This window comes from Euprymna scolopes, chromosome 46, assembly GCF_053919585.1.
Source record: "Euprymna scolopes isolate OS-2025 chromosome 46, ASM5391958v1, whole genome shotgun sequence".
NCBI lineage: Eukaryota > Metazoa > Mollusca > Cephalopoda > Sepiida > Sepiolidae > Euprymna > Euprymna scolopes.
In genome coordinates, this window is record NC_136527.1 from 23,030,207 (window position 1) to 23,050,843 (window position 20,637).

A 20,637-nucleotide genomic window follows, 5' to 3' on the forward strand; every position below is an offset into this window, starting at 1 on the left:
AATTACAAGAAACAATGTCACATCATATTGTAAAACGTTGTCATTGTGAATTCCAACATGTCATGCAATCTGTAGCAGCAGCACCTACACTTGGTTGCCCTCCATCTGTCATTAATGAAGCAACTCTCAGCCATGTTGCGGATACTTTTTTTAAGGAACATGCTTGGTTATTCGCCTAAAAGGTCATGATTAGTGCAAGGTCTATGGAAATTATCTGATAAATTTCTAGGTTGCTCACAATTTTCCAGAAGCAAAAACGCGTCGATTACCCAACTGTACCGAAGCAATATTCACTGTAGGTGTGTTAAACCAGTATCCACATTTACAGGAGCTTATTATGCTTGAGTTTTCAGGAAATATATGTAAACTATAAAAACCAAAATGTTGGGTCAGATCAGCAAATATCCCCCTGCAAAATATGACACTAGTGCACAACACACATGGTTCGAGATCAGAAACTCTGAACTAATTGTTGTTCTTGATTTACAAGCGTTTGAAATTAGTTATGTGTGAAATGGAGACTGTCAAGTGTTATGCAGTGATCAGTTGTCTTATTTGAAATTACGCACACCATGAGAAACACTTGATGAAATCAAAAGGAACGATGTTACATATTATTTTTGTAAAACATTGGCATTATAGATTCAAATATGTCTTGAAATCTGTAGCAGCAGGCCCTAGATCTGGTTGTCTTCCATGAGTCAACTCTCAGCCATAGTGAGGTTACCTTTTATGAAGATGTACACAAGACTATTCACCAAATCACGAAAATGATTAGTGCAGGGTCTGTTCAAACGATTTTATGGTTGTCTAGGTTGCTGACAACTTCCCAGAAGCAAAAACGCATTGACTACCATACTATACCGAAGCAAAATTCACTCTAGATGTGTTAAACCGGCTTCCACAATTTACAGAAGCTTATTATGCTTCAGTTTTCTGGAAATATATGTAAACTATAAAAATCATTTACAGGAGCTTTTGCTTTAATTTTCAGGAAATTAAATATAGTTATCAAAATCAAGAGGCGGGGCCTGATCAGCAAATATCCCCCTGAAAAATATCACTCCGATCCACAACACACTATGTGTAAGATCAGAAGCGCAGACGTCCATGGAATTCTCTCCCATACACTGTGCAATACCTTGCGCCGTCTGATTTTTATTTCCGATTTTTAGCTCAGCAAGCCAGAAATTTGTTTTTGTAATCGTTTTCCAGATGATATATCTTGATTCCTAAATTTCCGCATCTTCCACAAAAACTTCCGATATGCATTAAACGATGCTAGAAATATGAAACTCTGTGATGTTCCTCTCTAGAAAAAACTTTGCCACATTGTAGAAAGACCGGTGTGTGTGTGTGTGTGTGTGCGTGTCATTTCTTTATTAGTTTGTTTGGGATAACGCTCACTTTTGCTCCTGTATCGATGAGAAAATGTATGTTGTAATTCCTGTCAGTAACGTAGAAAGTCCAATGCGTACAAAGCCAGCCAAGGATGTCAGTATTTCTTAACAATGCTGTTTCTCATTGATTTAGATGTTTGTGTAAATGCGTATGCTGCATCGGATTAGATTCCGCATCTGATAAGTTTAGCTTTATTTTAAGCATCTCTTTGACGTCCGTGTTGTCTTTGTCGACTTCAGGTGTTGTAAGAGGGATTGGCGGGGTTTGAGGTTGGTTGACTGAGGAGACTGACGCTTTGACCTCAGTTATTTTGTCGGCAAGGTTGGCCAATCCTTTGACTGGTGTCATTTCCCGATTGGATGTGAGTATCATTTAAACTCTGGCAGTCTATTGGTGAATAGTTGCTTCAAAATATCGGTTCAAGTAGGTTTTCGCCTGGTAGATGCTTCATCGTTTTCAAGATTTGAGTCAGCGTTCTATCGCCTTGCTCCTATTCCAGAGACGCTTTTGTTGTCAATCCGACTTTCATTTAATCAATTGTGCCTTAAATGTGTCGTATGTAACCGATCCAGGTGGAACCACGATTAAGTCACGCACTTATGACAGTACATTTTTGTAATAGTGAAACTATGGCGTGGTTGAGCTTGGTAAGTATGTCGAACAAGGTGTGTTGTGCACTAGTGTGATATTTTGCAGGGAGATATTTGCTGATCTGGCCCAAAATTTTGTTTTTTATAGTTTACATATATTTCCTGTAAACTCAAGCATAATAAGCTCCTGTAAATGTGGATACTGGTTTAACACACAGTGAATATTTCTTCGGTACAGTAGGGTAATCGACGCGTTTTTGCTTCTGGAAATTATATTTTCTTACGCAGAGTTTTAAATAAATGTTTTTACAATTATATATTGATACATTTTTTATATAATAAATGTTTTTACAATTATATATTGATACATTTTTTATACAATAAATGTTTTTACAATTATATATTGATACATTTTTTATACGATAAATGTTTTTACAATTATATATTGATACATTTTTTATACAATAAATATTTTTACAATTATATATTGATACATTTTTATAGAATAAATGTTTTTACAATTGTATATTGATACATTTTTTATACAATAAATGTTTTTATAATTATATATTGATACATTTTGGATACAATAAATGTTTTTACAATTATATATTGATACATTTTTATAGAATAAATGTTTTTACAATTATATATTGATACATTTTTTATACAATAAATGTTTTTATAATTATATATTGATACATTTTGGATACAATAAATGTTTTTACAATTATATATTGATACATTTTTATAGAATAAATGTTTTTACAATTATATATTGATACATTTTTTATACAATAAATATTTTTACAATTATATATTGATACATTTTTATACAATAAATATTTTTACAATTGTATATTGATACATTTTTTATACAATAAATGTTTTCATAATTATATATTGATACATTTTGGATACAATAAATGTTTTTACAATTATATATTGATACATTTTTATAGAATAAATGTTTTTACAATTATATATTGATACATTTTTATACAATAAATGTTTTTACAATTATATATTGATACATTTTTATACAATAAATGTTTTGGTTTTCAATTATTTTTCTGTTTAAAAAAATCTCGAAAAATTCTTTTTAAAAGAGACTATACCCCAAAAAATTGTTTTTAAAAGAGGCTATAACCCCAAATATTGTTTTTAAAAGAGACTATACTTCCCCAAAAAATTGGGGGGGGGGGTATAGTCTCTTTTAAAAACAATTTTTATAGGGGTATAGTCTCTTTTAAAACTATTTTTTGCGGGTATTGTCTCTTTAAAAACAATTTTTTGGCGGTAAAGTCTATTTTAAAAACAATTTTTGGGGAGTATAGTCTCTTTTAAAAACAATTTTCTGGGGGTATTGTCTCTTTTAAAAACAATTTTTGGGGGGTATAGTCTCTTTTAAAAATAATTTTGGGGGTATAGTCGCTTTTAAAAACAATTTTTAGGGGGGATAGTCTGTTTTAAAAACAATTTTTGGGGGTATAGTCTCTTTTAAAAACAATTTTTGGAGATATAGTCTCTTTTAAAAACAATATTTTGGGGGTTTAGTCTCTTTTTAATACATTTTTTGGGGTATAGTTTTTTAAAAAACAATTTTTTGGGGGTATAGTCCCTTTTAAAAACTTTTATAGGGGAATAGTCTCTTTTAAAAACAATTTTTGGGAGTATAGTCTCTTTTAAAAACAATTTTTTAGGGTATAGTCTCTTTTAAAAACAATTTTTTAGGTTATAGTCTCTTCTAAAACAATTAATTGGGGGTATAGTCTCTTTTAAAAACAATTTTTGGGGTATAGTTTCTTTTAAAAACAATTTTTTGGGGTGTAGTCTCTGTTAAAACAATGTTTGGGGGGTATAGACTCTTTCAAAAACAATTTTTTGGGGGTATAGTCTCTTTTAAAAACAATTTTGAGGGGTATAATCTCTTAAAAACAATTTTTCGGGGGTATAGTCTCTTTTAAAACAATTTATTGGGGGTATAGTCTCTTTTAAAAACAATTGTTTGGGTGTATAGTCTATATTAAAAACAATTATTAGGGAGTGCTTTGGGCTCTTTTTAAAGCTCAATTTCCCTCAGTATTGTCTTTAGATTTCTATTTTTTAGCGATTATCGAGACCCATAAAATGTAATACCCTCATGTCGGACATTACTTATCATTCTCACATAGCACACAGAAGAGTCGTTGCAAGCCTGTCTTTGTTTTATCATTATTTCCATGACAAGTGCCCGTCCGAGCTCCAATCTCTGGTCCCCTCTCGATTTCTATGGTACTATCCCATTGATTACTGTACATACAATAACACTTATCCCCGTGTGGCTTCCGGGCCTTGATAAGTGGTGACTTCCATGTAAAAAAAAATACCACTGGACACAACTTTCTTTTTTTCTGTTTTTTTTTTACAGTATAAACGTTTTAAAATAAATTAAACCAAAATAATAACTAACAACTTAGTCAGCTAGGTAGAAAATTAAAGCAGTATATAAAAGCAACAATAAATAAGTATAAATATTAAAAAGAAAAAAAACTCAGCTACGTGTAAAATGGATGACCGATTCTAAAAATACATAAACATTCTGAACCCTACTTTCATTTAAAAATAAACAAATTTTAATGAAATTTTCAGTATTAATGAACCTGTAGAAAATGTGTAAGGAAAGTCCTTTAAAAAATTACTGCGCCCTCAGTAGATGTATAATATTGCAGCAATGTAAAGCAATTCAATAACGAGTAAACACCGGTTCTGCATGGAATCCAACTAGCAAGGTGCCTAGACGGACGTGAACGGTTACTCAGACCGGACCCAACAACGGTAAGATATCCTCACACGGCACGAGAAGCAACAGCAACACGATTCCCGACCAAGTCAATCATCGCTCTCCCAACGTCTTTCAATCACCTGCTTTTATGGCCGTTGTAGGCGAGATATCATCCTTTAAAAAAGACGGCGGCCGCCATCTTGATCTCTCTTTATCTATTTTCGGTTGGCGACGCCGAGCCGGTCCCGAGGTAAGTCTTTCCTTTTCGTCCGTCTCTCTTACGCACCCACACAACACACAAACACGCGGGCGCTTGTCTCCTGGATGCATATTACAGAACCATCCCAGAATATACTGAACTCGTTATTGTTTTACATTTTAGTGAAAATGTATTAGACTTTTTAACCCAAAACACTTTTGTTCAATTTAAAGTTTTAAGAATTAAAAAAAAAATCATGAATACCTGTTTGCTTTTTTTATATATAAAAATAAAGCATTGTAGACGTTAACAATTAAAAATATTTAATATTTCAGAAACATTACGATAAGTAGGGACTGCCAAAATTCACCACAAAATTACCCCACCCTATATGTAACACGATGTAATTTTATTATAAATTAATATTATCAGTATAACTTTTGTACCATTTAAATGAAGAAGGGCAAAATAAACCAGTAATAATTAAAAAAAAAAAATTTCGTCGAACGCAAATAATGAAATTGCGAGATAGAAAATCGTGTTTACATAATTGGTGTTTTAAAATAACGTTCCCATGTAGTAGACATTCCGAACGTGAAAACATACCAATGTTTAATAAATCTAGCAAAAATCAACTAATGGTCAGATTTTCGTGAAATGTTTGATGCTTATCCATTTCAGAATGAAATTACATATAAAATGCAGTTTCCGTAAAATATATGAGGGGAAATATTTTTTGTGTGTGTTCCCCCCCCCATATTTATTTTTTTTTCGAAATTTGAGCAAAATATATTTACATTTATCGAAATTTCTATTTATTATGAAACATAAGAGTAATAAAAAAAATATTTATTTTTTAAAAGTTTAAATACACGTATTGATCAAAATTTAACCTTGAAGTTGCAATAAAATGATATAAATTTGATATTATTTTTTTTTTTAATAGCGTTGTTTCGAATCAATATATACTATGTAAGAAATTCTCTTACTCGTTTGTGCCTTTGGCAGAATGAAAGAGACACACAGAAAAGCAACAAGGCTCACCTTAAATTCCAAGAATATTTTATTTACAAGAAAGGTAAAAATGAGTCCATATTGCAAAAGAGTGCCCTCTTTAGCTTCAGCCAAATGGCGGGTAATTCATGCCTCGAAAGGTGAAGGTAGTTTTCTTCTTGTGGAAGATGCTGGTTGAAATCGGCCGCTCATATAAATGGTTGAGGGTTCCCGAAATCCTTCCAGACTGGTCAATAAAAACAACGCACATTGCGATCGATGTTCCATAATAAAGTATGCCCTCCTGCGAGCAAAAGTAATTAGTCCATAGAACAGTTTAGCCTCAGGCTTGTATCCGCATTTAAGTGAGCGGAGATAACAATAAAAATAGAACCCTGCCTTAGTTCATTAGGCACAGAGCGAGATAACACGCGTCATCTTTGCTCTACGCGGAATTGAAATCTGTTTTAAGAAACACAATATTCCCGCCAATTCCTGAATCCTCCGCAGCAACTGAAACAATGCAATTTCATTGGTCAAATAATCGTGTGATTGGAATAATCCAGCAGTTATCGCCCTTGCATTCTGAAATTTCTAAAACTAAGAACTTGGCCTTCGGGACAAGATCAAAGTGTAGTATCTGTTCTTCAGATGCTGCACTTTAATTTCTTGTTCTCTGTCAGTGGAAGAGAAATCTTTCACGACTGAGACAATTTTTATTTTTGTTCCTTTTCCCCACATTAAAAAACGACCCTGGTGTCTAACTCTGTCCTGTGGGGAGACATTGTAAATAGGAACTATAATCAGTTGAATTGCCAAGAAAAAGAAACTTCGTAAACATTAATTAATTTTTAAAAGATTAAAACTATTAAAATTCCATTATTTCAAAATGTTCCGTTACAATATAGATTTTTAATTAATTGTGTTTAATTTTTGTTTAATATTAAGTTTTTACATACACATGGCTCTTGTCAGCTATTTTATCGCCAGATTAAAACAGATTTGAAAATATTATTGCAAAAATATTAAGCATTTTGTAGGCCCCTCTTCTAATATTTTGTTCGTCTTTTTTTTACCGACCAAAATATGGAAGCTCGTAGGTAACCAAAAGAACATTCAGTAAAACCGTATTCATATGTAATATACACATGTTTATAATATTATTAATCATTACACTGTGTAAATCTTAAAACTTAACAAAATTATAACAAAGATTAATTATTAATTGCAGTTTGAAGAAGATAAACAAGGGTTTTAAAAATCATTAAGTCGCTTCTGCTTTTCCATAGTTCGTATAGTTAACACAAGTCTGACGTCACGGGAACATGTGTTCCGTTTTTCACATTGTTTTGGGGATACCTAACGATAAGCCATATTTATTCAATATTTTCACAATGAATTATAGAATTAATAAAGATGAAACTTGTAATCTGTTCTCTCTCATGTAAATATTAAAATTCTTAAATAAAATAATACTAATTTTATCCGTGATATTCACCAAATAGATCGTCTCTATTTCGAAATGATTTCTTTTTCTTATTTTTCCTCTTAAATTTTATTTTCTGCGAACTTGCTCTTAAATGTGTTTGGTAAACTGCACAAGCACCAGATTAAATTTAGGCTTTAATCTTTCAAACATAATCAAAATTAATAAGGAAACAAACAAACAAATGAATAAATGAAAATACGGAAAGCACAATAAAAAATAACCAGGAATGTAAAATAAATAAATAAGTAAATTAAAATACGAAACGGCGGCTTTAAAAACTATCAGTTTCCGCCATTAAATTGCACGTGCAACGAATTAGAGAATTAATAAAGGTGAAACTTGTAATCTGTTCTCTCTCATGTAAATATTAAAATATTAAATAAAATAATACTAATTTTATCCGTGATATTCACCAAATAGATCAGCTCTATTTCGAAATGATTTCTTTTTTTTTATTTTTCCTCTTCAAATTTGTTTTCTGCGAACTTGCTCTTCCGTTCGTCATCTTGAATTTGAGCTTGTAAAGTCAATCACATTTGAAAAATCGTTTCCTTTATAAAAGCAGATAAAGTTAATCGAAAGCAGATTATAAAACAAAAACGTAAGTATTACTACATGAATTTAGTATCGATTTTTGCGCATTTGCAGAATACGTTAAAAATGTAAGGGATTGTTGAAAATCTTTCAATGTTGATTGTTTTTGTTTTCAATACTGACTTAAACAAAAAAATAACTTCTTTATCGTTTAAAAAACTAATTTTATAGATTTTAAATCTTTTTAACTAATGTTGTTGTTGTTTTTTTACAAAAAACAAACAAACAAACAAACAAAAAAACTATAAATCTTAAATGTTTTTCATTGTTTAATGTTTTTTTTCATCATTTTTTTTCAATTTTCTCAGTGGATTATTATCATTAATTGTTTATTTTATTTTGCATACTTACACATAAAAAAAAAACAACGATCAATGTCTAGAATCTGACGTAAAGTAAAAAAAATCTTTACAATGAAAACTTTTTATAGTTTTTCGGGTATGCTAAAAACGAATATATAGTTCAAAAGTGGCGCAAGGAATTAGATTTAATGATATGAGGAAATGACTTTTTCCAAAAGTGGGAATCACATTTTTTTCACATAAATTTAATGTAAAATGAGAGGTACTAATGCACTTATTGATCCATGCTGAAATAAGTTATTTTTAGAAAGCCATTCTTTAAATGGGGAGAGGAGGGTGTTTTGTACCTATTCTGTACTTTCACCTTACAATTTAATAAAACAAGATATCATGAAACTTTAATTAAACTTGAAAAAACTATTTAAAATATAGCGTGGATCAATGACTGCACTAGCACCAAATGAGCACCCACTTTCAGGCTACAAGATGAAAATTTTTTGGAGGAGGTGCTGCCTGAAAGCCGTTTGGTTACTTACTTTTCGACCTTAACAATCACCTTTAACATGACGAGTTCTATAGATTTTTGTATGCTGAAAACGAATATCCCATTAAACTTTGTTGCAACCAAGTAATTTTCTGAATATTATTACACAGTGTAAAGAATTAGCTACCACTGATAACATAAGGAATTACACTGCTTAATAATCAGAAAAGTACTTTGCGGCAAAAATATGCTTACACATACAGAAATGGTCACTACTGATAACATAAGAAATGACACGTTTTTGTATGCAGATGTTTCTCTATTTTCTCTTTTTTCTCTTTCATGCCATCAGGTTTTATTGAAATTGAAAAAAACTTTTGCTCCACTCACTAGGTTACCGTAAAGTGTATGCTCATTTTATGTTACATTTATAATGAAAAGTGATACCCCATTTTTTAAAATTATACTTTTTTCATATCATGAAAACTATTTCTCTGCGCATATAAAGCATATATTCGTTTTCAGCACCCCCCCCCCCAAAAAAAAAAAACTTGTAAAGTAATAACCGTAAAGAAAGTTTTTTAGGAGGGATGGGGGTTTGAAAGATTCTAGACATTGACCAGTACAACTTCTTTATAGTTTACAATGAAAAAAAAAAGAATAATTTGAAATCAAAAAATTTCAATATATTTAATAGTTTATACTGCAAAGTTCCAATAAATCGACTTTTTCAGCCAATTTTGAGAATTTAGCTTATTTTTTAACTTTTGTGATATTTAATTGTTTTCTCCTTTATTTAATTAAATGTTTGAATTCTCATCGTTTATGAGGGATCGATGTATTAGAAACTGTTTACACACACAAATATACCAAAGAGTTTTCTGTTAATTGATTTGGAAATGCAGTTATCAAATTTTCTATTCTTTAGTTTTAAGAATGCTGATAATTAAATAAACTTATTACGTTGCATTTTTAAGTTCTCTCAAAAATACATTCAATAAACCTTACTTTTACTAAATTAAAAAATATGTATGATTCTTAAACAAATTACAATATTACGTTTCCGGGTTTTTTAGATGAGGAATGATTCTTTGTATTATTTAGATTATTAGGACTACTCTTCTCATCTTGAGTGTTATTTATTGTGCAAACATTGTAAAAATAACACTTAAGATGAGAACAATAGTCCAAATAATCCAAATGATACGAGCAAATCACAATGTTTTCTTCTTTACACCTATTTTTATGTGTCGAAAACTTGTTTTGTTTTTCCTTGCAATAAAGGAGATTCCATGATTACTGGATTGTGATATGACCCTTTAATTTTTATTCTGTTTTGAAAAGTGAAGATGACATGAAATTAAATTATTTTGTATTTTGGGGACATTAACTTTGATAGATGAAAAGAAAGTTATTATAAATGGGCTTTCATAAGTAGATTTTCTGAATTTGTGTATGGAAAATCGTAACTTACTTGGCCAGCATGTGTGTATGTGTGCTTCAAAGGATTGGTCATGTAACATAAAAGAAAGGAAAGAAAGAACGGCTAAAATGTTTGACACTCACTTATGCAATGCAGACTGTTTCTATTTTTGAAAAATGTACTAAAAAAGACATCATTTCTCAGATTATGTGTAAAATCATCAAAATAGTATCTGGATTTCTTCCAACAAAACAAAATTCCCCTCAAATCATGAGAAACTAACAAAAATTCTTTGTTTTTCCTCCCTCTGTTCACAGCCAACTTTATGCCTGCATAGGTTAAATGGCTTTCTTCAAAACGAAAGAACAAGAGAATGAGAGAAAATTAAGAATATGCAATCAAAAATGCAAATTGACCAATTCTCTTCGGTTCTATTTAAAATACATGACTACTTTTACAAAATTTTACAAGTGACACCCATTATAGGTATTGGTGGTCAGTCCTAGCATGGTATAATCACTGTTAAAATGGACCTATTTTCTATGCGATATGCTATTGATATTCTTAGCCAACAATAGCACTCAGATCAGCTCGTATGAATGAGGAAGGCTTGATTGTCGGCTTTGCAGGTTTTGAGTGTCAGTTTATTTGTAAACATACTTGATTAAACTTGAGTTGACTTTAAAGGTGTCATGTTGAGGAACTTAATTTATATTAAGCTTACGTGCACGTTATCTATGGTTTTCTCTGTGATCCTTCCAAACTGATGTCTGCCATCTTATTTACACGTTCAAACTAAGTTAAAGAAGAATGATGGAAAACGGATGAGATTCAATTTGTCATTCGTTCAAAATGGCTAAGCAGTGTGCTAGGGGGAAACAGTAAACTCTTATCATTTTTATACATGTGGCAGCACATTATGCATATATGTTTCACAGTACATTTTTCGTCAGCTAGAAAAACTTGTACACTTTTTTATATAAAAATATAAAAACTAATTTTCCGTTTCTTTACTGCCTCATATTCTAAATAAAGAGTGTGTGGACCGGGAGGTGGATGGAGCCACAAATATGTGATGGTGATTGTCAACTGACTGTAAGCCTCTCTTTTTTTGCCTTTTCTCTGGGCTATATATGTGACCAGTTTTTAGCTGGTGCGCTCACCTTTGAAAGTTGTGTACGTCAAATAGTTGTTAGTCATTATGCTACATGTCATGACTCTCCTCTCCATCAGTGGAATGTTAGACTCCTTATCTGGCCTTTTCCATTAATGTCGGCTCCTCCATATTGGGATATCAGCTTGTTTCATGGCTGAATCGCTATCAAATGCAACCTTTCTTAACTTTCTTTCATGTTCCTTGACTGATGGATCTTTAATATGAGACGTAACTGTTTTTTCTCCAATCTTAAAATCTATGAACTTTCGTGTTGCTCATCTATAACATGATCAGCCGGATGTGAAGACGGCCAGTCATTAGGAGCTGTAAGAAGAAAAGCATACCTGAGATGTTGGATGCTCCTTCTTTCTCTTAAGATGACTTCTTCACTCTGGTGGCGTTCTGATTTGAATTTTCTTTCTTCATCCTCCAGACCGCTTCGTTGTTTCAATGAAGGCATTTATGACAGGCACAAAAAACGACACGCGACACAATTGCAATATATATGAAAAATAAATATTTTATTTTACATTATGGATACAATATATATTACAAAAACTATTGCAATTTACATATCTTCAAAACTAAGCTAAAATGCCTAACTAGCGTTGAGGGAGGGGGTACTCCCCCCTCCTCGTTTATGGAGAGACAGAATTATGTGTGCTCACCTCAGGATGGTCTGTGCAGAGATAGAGAGAGAGAGAGAGAGAGAAAGAGAGAGAGAGCTAGAAAAGGAATTATGGGAATGTATTTCTTTGTATATCTATGCCCATGGGCAAATCACCACTCGGCCATACTGTAGAGTGTGTTAGAACCCGTGGCACTGAGAATTATTGCCACACATCACCCTAGTATACTTTACAAGTCATTAATATATTATGTAATGGCAAGATCATGTATCTGTTGGAAAGCATGGTGAGAATTATGTATTTTTAACTGGCCTTTCCGATGCAGCAATCGGATTTTAGAAAAAATAAATAACAAAGGAACAACAAACATAATTGCAAAAAACCCTTGTTCAAAATTATTGGCACGGCTTTGTTTTTCTTTTAGTATCAGTATAATATCAATCAATTTCCGGTTTACGTGCTTTCTGAACTTTTTTATAGCCATATTATGCTTGTTTAACGCTAATTCAGTGAATAATTTTTTTCAGATAATTTTTAGATAGCGATTTATTTAAACTATTATAAGTGACTAAATTATAATTTTCAATCGCCATGGTTAAAACTAAGGAACACAGCGAAGACGTCAGGAAGCTTGTTGTAGTATGCCATACCAATGGGGAGGGCTATGATAAGATTTCAAAGAAGCTAAACCTTCCCAAATCCACTGTTAGAGCCATAATAAACAAGTTCAAATCGCAAGGCCACGTTATGAGTTTAGAGGGTAGAGGGAGAAAAAGGATTCTTTCCCCAAGAGATGAACGGAAAATTGTTCGACAAGTAAAACAAAACCCAAGGATCTCTGTTGGGGAGATTGTTGATGAACAGAGCACCTCTGGAGTGAATGTATCTCGATATACAGTTGGTAGAGTTTTGAAGAGAGCTGGTTTAAAAGCATGTCGTCCGAGAAAGACTCCCTTATTGAAGCCTATGCACCTGAAAGCAAGGCTAGCCTTTGCAAAACGTCATATTGATAAAGATGTTGCATTCTGGAAACGTGTTCTATGGACTGACGAAACGAAAATAGAGTTATTTGGCCATAATAAAGTGTCTTATATTTACAGAAAATCTGGCGAAGCTTTCCTGCCTAAGAACACCATACCCACAGTGAAGCACGGTGGAGGCAGTTTGATGTTTTGGGGATCCTTTGCTGCCTCTGGACCAGGGCGACTTGTTAAGGTCACAGGTAGCATAAAAAAGGAAGATTATGTTAAAATATTGGATGAAAACCTGAAAGACTCTGTTAAAGAGCTCTCACTTGGTCGTCGTTGGTGGTTCATGCAAGATAATGACCCAAAGCATTCGGCTAAACTGACTAAGAAATGGCTTGAGGACAATCATATTAATGTTTTGGAGTGGCCATCACAAAGCCCAGACCTTAATCCAATTGAAAATTTATGGAGAACATTAAAATTGAGGGTAATGCAAAGGAAGCCTAAGAATCTTATTCAATTGGAGGATTATTGTCAGGAAGAGTGGGCTAAAATTATTACTGAAGAGTGCAACAACTTGGTTGTAAACTATGAAAAGCGACTGAGGAAGGTAATCAAGGCCAAAGGCTATACAATTGATTATTAAATAAATCGTGCCAATAATTTTGAACAAGGGTTTTTTGCAATTATGTTTGTTGTTCCTTTGTTATTTATTTTTTCTAAAATCCGATTGCTGCATCGGAAAGGCCAGTTAAAAATACATAATATACTTTGTTTTCTTTAATTTAATCCCTTTTTTAGAATTTATTAGACAAAATGCTGCATTACATATAATTGTTCATAATTGTTCATCATCTGCAATATAGAATCTTGTTCATCACCATAAACGTTTGTATTCCATTTTAGACTATTTACCGTTCTTCATCTGCATCTTTAAATCTAAAAATGTCCTCATTTGCCTCTTGTTCCCTAATGAAATCCTAACCCAAAGATAACGTATGGTGTTCGTGCGATACTGATGAGTCTTTTAGCTTCTTATATGATGCAAATTCTAGTGAATCAAAATGTATCGCACATACCGAGTAATTACTACTATTGATTTCTACCAGAGAACGTCATTGTCTCTGCTCAAATTCATGATGCATAACAATAGATCCACACAAATATTTTTGCTTAAATAATGTAAATTATATATATATATATTATGACCATATGTTGTGGTACATATAATCGTCACAATTGTTCGTCCTCGGGTTGCAATAAGTAATACATTATCTCGTTCATAAACGTTTTAGAAAATTTACTGTTCTTCATCTTCATCTTTAAATCTAAAAATTTTCTTATCTGCCTCTTGTTCTCTAATTAAATCAAAACCCAATAACGTATGATGTTCGTGCGACACTGATGAGCCTTTAACCTTCTTATTTACCGAGTAATTCCTACCATCTATTTCTACTAGGGAACGTCATTGTCTCTTCTCAAATCAACGGTGCATAACAAAAGATCCACACAAACATTTTTCTTTTCCTTCGAAGCCACCTCTGTATTTTCTTATTCTGCATAGGCGAGTTTAATATTAATATTGAATAAATATTCTAGAGGTATGTGATTTTTATAAATGGTGACTTTCATACTATGAAAATATTCATTCAAGTTATTAAGGGCATAGTGTATCGTGTAATTATTAAGTGTATCATGTATGCTTCTTTTTTCTATAGTCGACCATCTTGTCTGCATTTCACTAAGTTTATGGGATGAGAAGTAAATTGGTTTTTCAACGTTTATGCTCCCTCTGATCCGTGTACAGTCTGTAGTCTTTCTCAGGATTAGGATAAACCAGTATAACAATATATGTGAGCTCCATTTTTAAGCTGACTGTCTACGTTCTCGAGGATTTAATTCTTTTGTTCATCAATCATAATAATCACAGTAATGTTAAAAGCCACTTAGCTATTTGGCAACCTGTTCTCAAGGTTATTGGTTGGTATTGTTCATTATAAGCAATAGAAACTTACAACTTACAAACAACAATTTCTAAAACCCACACAAATCATGCATGTATGCAGATGCTGGTGTTTTAGCATAATTTTCTGTGCTGAATTAACTATTGATTAAATATAGGCATCATCTTTCAGAGCTATATTCTCGTCAAATACTCTTATCATTCCTAAACCGAAGTACATCCTCACCTCATTTTTCTTAAGCCAGTAATGGTTTAGTATCACATATTTATTATTGAGACCTCTACTCCTCTATAATTTTCTCTCAATTCTATGTGCATTGGTATGCCCTTGTTCAGTAACACCTAATTATCTACCGAGCTTTTTCCTTAATTTAGTTTTAAATCCTAGTCCTCTACTCTCTACTTTGTTTCCTCTTTTACGTCTGTCTCCATATCTTGGGCGACTAGAATCTGCCGTCTCGTATGACAAACCTCAATGTCTTCATACTCCTAGTTTGCGTCAAGCCAGATTTTCTATTTAACTTCTGCTATAGCTTTCTGATAAGCCGCTTGTAGATATTGTGGCTTGTGTCTCATCACAACCATCTTCACTCTCCTATCTCTTAAACCCTCTAAAAATCCCAGTACCTGTTTTCTGATTTGTCTGCTTCTCCAGTCTATCCCACTATAAGCGCCTTCTGCTAATCTATCTTTTGCATATAGTCGTGTATCCATTTTAACCTACTCTACTGCTTTTTTTCAATTCTGAAGTCAGTCCTTGCACAAAATTTGAAAATAGCTGCTGCTTTATTATAACAATAGCAAATGCTACTGACGAAAGAACAAGAAAATAAAACAACTCAAAATTATTTTTTGTTAATAAACACGAAAGAGAGAAATAATTAGCTTAAAATATTTTGATCACATATATCTGATTCAAAAATGGAATGTCAGATATTGATTTAGTTTTGGTTTTCCTCAACTTCACAGGACTCTTCTTTGTCATATATTTACAGTTCGTCCAGGTTCCCTTAATATTTGTTCGAATAACTGGTGAAAACCTTCACCAAATGAAATGTATGTCCTGCTGGCATTGACTATATATACGACCTGCTTTTTTAGCCCACCCTCGACACCTGTGTCTTTCAAGTAGTTGACCTTACACCACTGAAAATATCAATTATGACAAAATAACCCCATCGTCCTGGGCATTTGCTAACAGCTGTCATGTACGTATTGCATGTGCACCATCACGCTACGAGGGGCGTGCAATAAGTAATGCCCCTGACCCACTTCACATGGGAGTATACCAACGAAACTTTGCACAGTTATTAGTCTTTCTCTACATAGGAAATACACAGTTATGTATCTCTCCCATCGTTTGATGCAGCTCTGGAGACCGTTTTTGTAGAACACCCAAGGTTGGTCCTCCAACCACAACGTGACTTCAGAAATCAAGGCTGCATCATCTGGGAAACACTTTCCTTTCAAAAATAACTTCATGGCTGGGAAGAGATGAAAGTCAGAGGGTGCAAGGTCAGAAGAGTAGGCAGGATGAAGGAGAATTTCATAACCACACGCCTGTGCTTCTGATCTGGCAACATGTGAGTTGTGGACCGGAGCGTTGTCCTACAGGAGGAGGGTACCTTTGCTGATCTTGCCCCGCCTCTTGATTTTGATAGGTTCCCTTAATTTCCTCAAAAGTGAAGCAAAATAGACTCCTGTAATTGTGGTACCCTTTTCCAGGAGATTTGTCATCACTACTCCGTCCTGGTCCCAGAGGACTGTGAGCATGACCTTGCCAGTGGAGGGCTGCCCCCTTGCCTTCTTTGGAGGTGGTGAGTCCAAGTGCTTCCATTGCATTGAGTGGGCTTTGAATATATATACTAATAACAATACATATCAAAATGAGGTGGAAAATTTGAGAGAAACCACTAGAGAGGTGGACACCAGAGTATTCCAGGGTGATTCGACTCTCCAGGAACATGTGCATGTACAGTCGCTTATGGAAAAATCATGATTAAGAGATTCCATGTAGATGTGGAACATAATACAAATGTGAGCCATGTCATTCACTAACACTAAGGTTAGAAAAACATTGAAAAGCTGTAATATGTGGAAAGATTGCTGGAAAAAGGAAATCATTGACCCTTATAGGATGAAGTAAATATAGATTGAGAAAAACAGTGAAAAGTAATTAATGTCTTAAGAAAACAAATAAGCTTTAAACCAGCTTAAAATATCACCTTTTAGGCAACAAAGCATCTCTAATCATAACTGTTGTCATTCCAGGTTAGACAATGTAACATCGAGTCCATATGCCTCTATTTCCTATTAGTGACTGTCAGGGGCTCACTTATCTTCACTTTTCTCGTATATCTAATCGAGAAATTGGCCATAGATTGAAATGTGATTCGATAACAGTACGAGTGACTGTGAAAAAGTACCAAAACTGGCAGTGTTTATGATGTCGCTATATGTGGTCGTCATGGGGTTACTTCTTACAGGAAACAATGCTATCTAGATCCGTAGCGTCAGAAACAGATTTGAAACAGTTTCCCAAATCCAACAACAGTGTAATCTTGTTCTCTTTCTACAGTTAAGAACTGGTTGAAGGAATTAAATTCATGAGTCTCTGTTGCAATATGCATTAATATGTTGACTGGGCATTTTCCACCCTACTTTAGCCGAAATTTAGATGATAATCTCATCTTTATGTCGGTTAATGCTCCCCTTCACGCAACTGACAGTGTTAAGAGGTTACTTGAAGGGCATGATATTCCATTTTTTAATTGGCCTGCACAATCTCCAGACATCAATCCTATCAAAAACGTATGACATTATATCAAGCTACAGCTACATAATGATAAAATTTCAAATCGGTTAGAATTTTCGACAAAATTGAAAGAGAAATATTATATCCCTTTCACCGGAGTATTACTGAAGACTAATTATAGGAATGGCCAAAGATTGCAGGCTGTCAAATTGCAGAAGGGGTATATTACTAAATATTTACTAGCTGTGTTCCTGTTGTATTTGTGTTACAATAATATTCTAAATTATATTAAAATGCAATTTTCCATAGTGCAGTTTCTTTATGCCTTCTCAATTTAAAGTTAATTTTTTAAATTGACGTGAACACTAGGATACTTCAATTAAAAGTTAAATGTGAACAGGTAAATTATAGAGGCATAAAAAATGGCACAAATGAGATATAGATTTTTTAAACTGTTACATTCAATTTAGCTTAAATTTGCAGCTTTTGAAAAAATGATAAGTGCAAACTTTTTTATGCCATTATATATGTATATGTATGTATAGCGATAACATCTAGAAACAAAAATGTTCATAACTTCGTACTAGGATTCTCTGCTAATGTTCTAAAATTTGTACTAGGTTTTTCTGCTAGGACGCGTGCTACTATGGTTAGAGTACTTAAAAAACATCAATAAAATTGAAAGCAGAATTTTTAATAAGGCTTTTTTACCCAGTCATCACTAACAACACGAAAGCATGCTGCACTCATGTACTAAATAAATGGTTCCATTGAGAATTCTGTACATATTTCTTAGTTCAAGAGAAAGACAAGTTCCCAGGTTTGACAACATACACCTGAATAAGATCGGCGGTAACATAGAAACTTTGTGAAAATAACACCTAAGATGAGAACAGTATTCTAAAGAATCCAAATAATATGAATAATCAATCCTCATCTCTAAAATGAAGAAACGTAAAGATTTTTAACTAAATATTTGGTATAAGAAACATTAATTTTGTTGACTGACCAGTATTGCATAAAACTATACTGATTTCTTTTTTGAATTTCATTAATAATAGATGTTTTGGATATTTTTAATAAAAATAAACCAAAAAATTAAAGTTAACCACATGAAATATTATTCTTTTAATTTATTTTATATTTTCAGAATTTGCAGCAAAGAAAAGACAGTAATCAATGGCTAAGAAGGAGCTTTCTTAATTGGTGATTTTAAAAGGTTTAAAATAATTATACCTGGTTATCATCATACACTACATTACATATACGTTCTGTAGAATATATCTAACATGTCTGACAAACCACATTCAAGTGAAGTATGTGGTTCCTCTTTTGCACATAAGTCAACTTTGTTGAGTCATATGACAACAGATACAGGAGAGAAACCACATTTTTGTGAAGTATGTGGTTCTTCTTTTGTACAGAAGTCACATTTGTTGGATCATATTAAAACACACACAGGAGAGAAACCACATTGTTGTGAAGTATGTGGCTCTTCTTTTGCACAGAAGTCACAGTTGTTGCGTCATATGAAAACCCACACGGGAGAGAAACCACATTCTTGTGAAGTATGTGGTTCTTCTTTTGTACAGAAGTCATCTATGTTGGATCATATGAAAACACATACAGGAGAGAAACCACATTCTTGCGACATATGTGGTTCTTCTTTTGCACGGACGTCAACCTTGTTGCGTCATTTGAAAACACATACGGGGCAGAAACCACATTTTTGTGAAATATGTGGTTCTTCTTTTGCAAGGAAGTCAAATTTATTGAGTCATATTAGAACACATACAGGAGATAAACCACATTCTTGTGACGTATGTGGTTCTTCTTTTGCACAGAAGTCAACTTTGTTGCGTCATATGAAAACCCACACGGGAGAGAAACCACATTATTGTGAAGTATGTGGTTCTTCTTTTATACAGAAGTCAAATTTGTTGGATCATATGAAAACGCATACAGGAGATAAACCATATTCTTGTGAAGTATGTGGTTCTTCTTTTGCACGGAAGTCACAGTTGTTGAGTCATGTAAAAACTCATATGGGAGAGAAACCACATTCTTGTGAAGTATGTGGTTCTTCTTTTGCATGGAAGTCACAGTTGTTGTGTCATGTGAAAACACATTCAGGAGAGAAACCACATTCTTGTGAAGTATGTGGTTCTTCTTTTGCATGGAAGTCAACTTTGTTGAGTCATATGACAACACATATGGGATAAACATATCTCCACTAGATAAACTAAAAACCTTGATATCCAATGTAGTAGCAAATCTTGGGTATATGTACCAGAAAGAACAATTGGAAATAAGTCATACACAATGACTACGGAATTTCTACCGCTATATACCTAGAAAATATGGTTAATAAGCCAGACATAGTTATATGGGACAAGAAGTAGAATATGGCAAGCCTAAATGAAGTAATCATTCCTAATGATGCTGGACATAACAGAGCAGTGAGGGAGAAAATAACAAAATACCAATGAATTATGGACGACATAAAAAGAAACTGGAATCTTACAAATGTAGAAATCATACCTCTCATTATAGGATTTACCAGGGCAATAAAAAAATATTTCAAAAACTATCTTGCGAATATACTCAGTGAACCAAGTGCAAAATAAATACAAACAATAGCACTTGAAGGGACAGTAAGAATCTTGAAAAGATATTTCGGTTGGAGCAACTAAATTAATGGGAGAATGTTTGGCATCCAGTAGAATGCTCCATTCACATCAAAAACAAAGTAATAAGAAAATTAAAACAGAAAAAACACATTCTTGTTAAGTATTTGGTTCTTCTTTTGAATAGCGTGGAAACTAAAAAGATAAGAAAATTAATGCATTATAATTTGTGTAGTAGCAAATCATGGGTAATTGTTCCAGAAAGAACAGTTGGAAATAAGCCATACACCATCAACTATG

At 33.0% G+C, this 20,637-nt stretch overlaps 1 protein-coding gene across 1 annotated transcript; it reads left to right on the forward strand.

Moving 5' to 3' along the window:
• Positions 1–7,921: 7,921 nt before the first annotated feature.
• Positions 7,922–20,288, forward strand: LOC145270907 (uncharacterized). The gene is made up of 2 exons (XM_080126457.1): positions 7,922–8,037; positions 18,861–20,288. Exon 2 carries the CDS (start codon positions 19,000–19,002, stop codon positions 19,930–19,932), a length of 933 nt encoding a protein of 310 aa, XP_079982583.1. The 5' UTR covers positions 7,922–8,037; positions 18,861–18,999; the 3' UTR covers positions 19,933–20,288.
• The last annotated feature ends 349 nt before the right edge of the window (positions 20,289–20,637 follow it).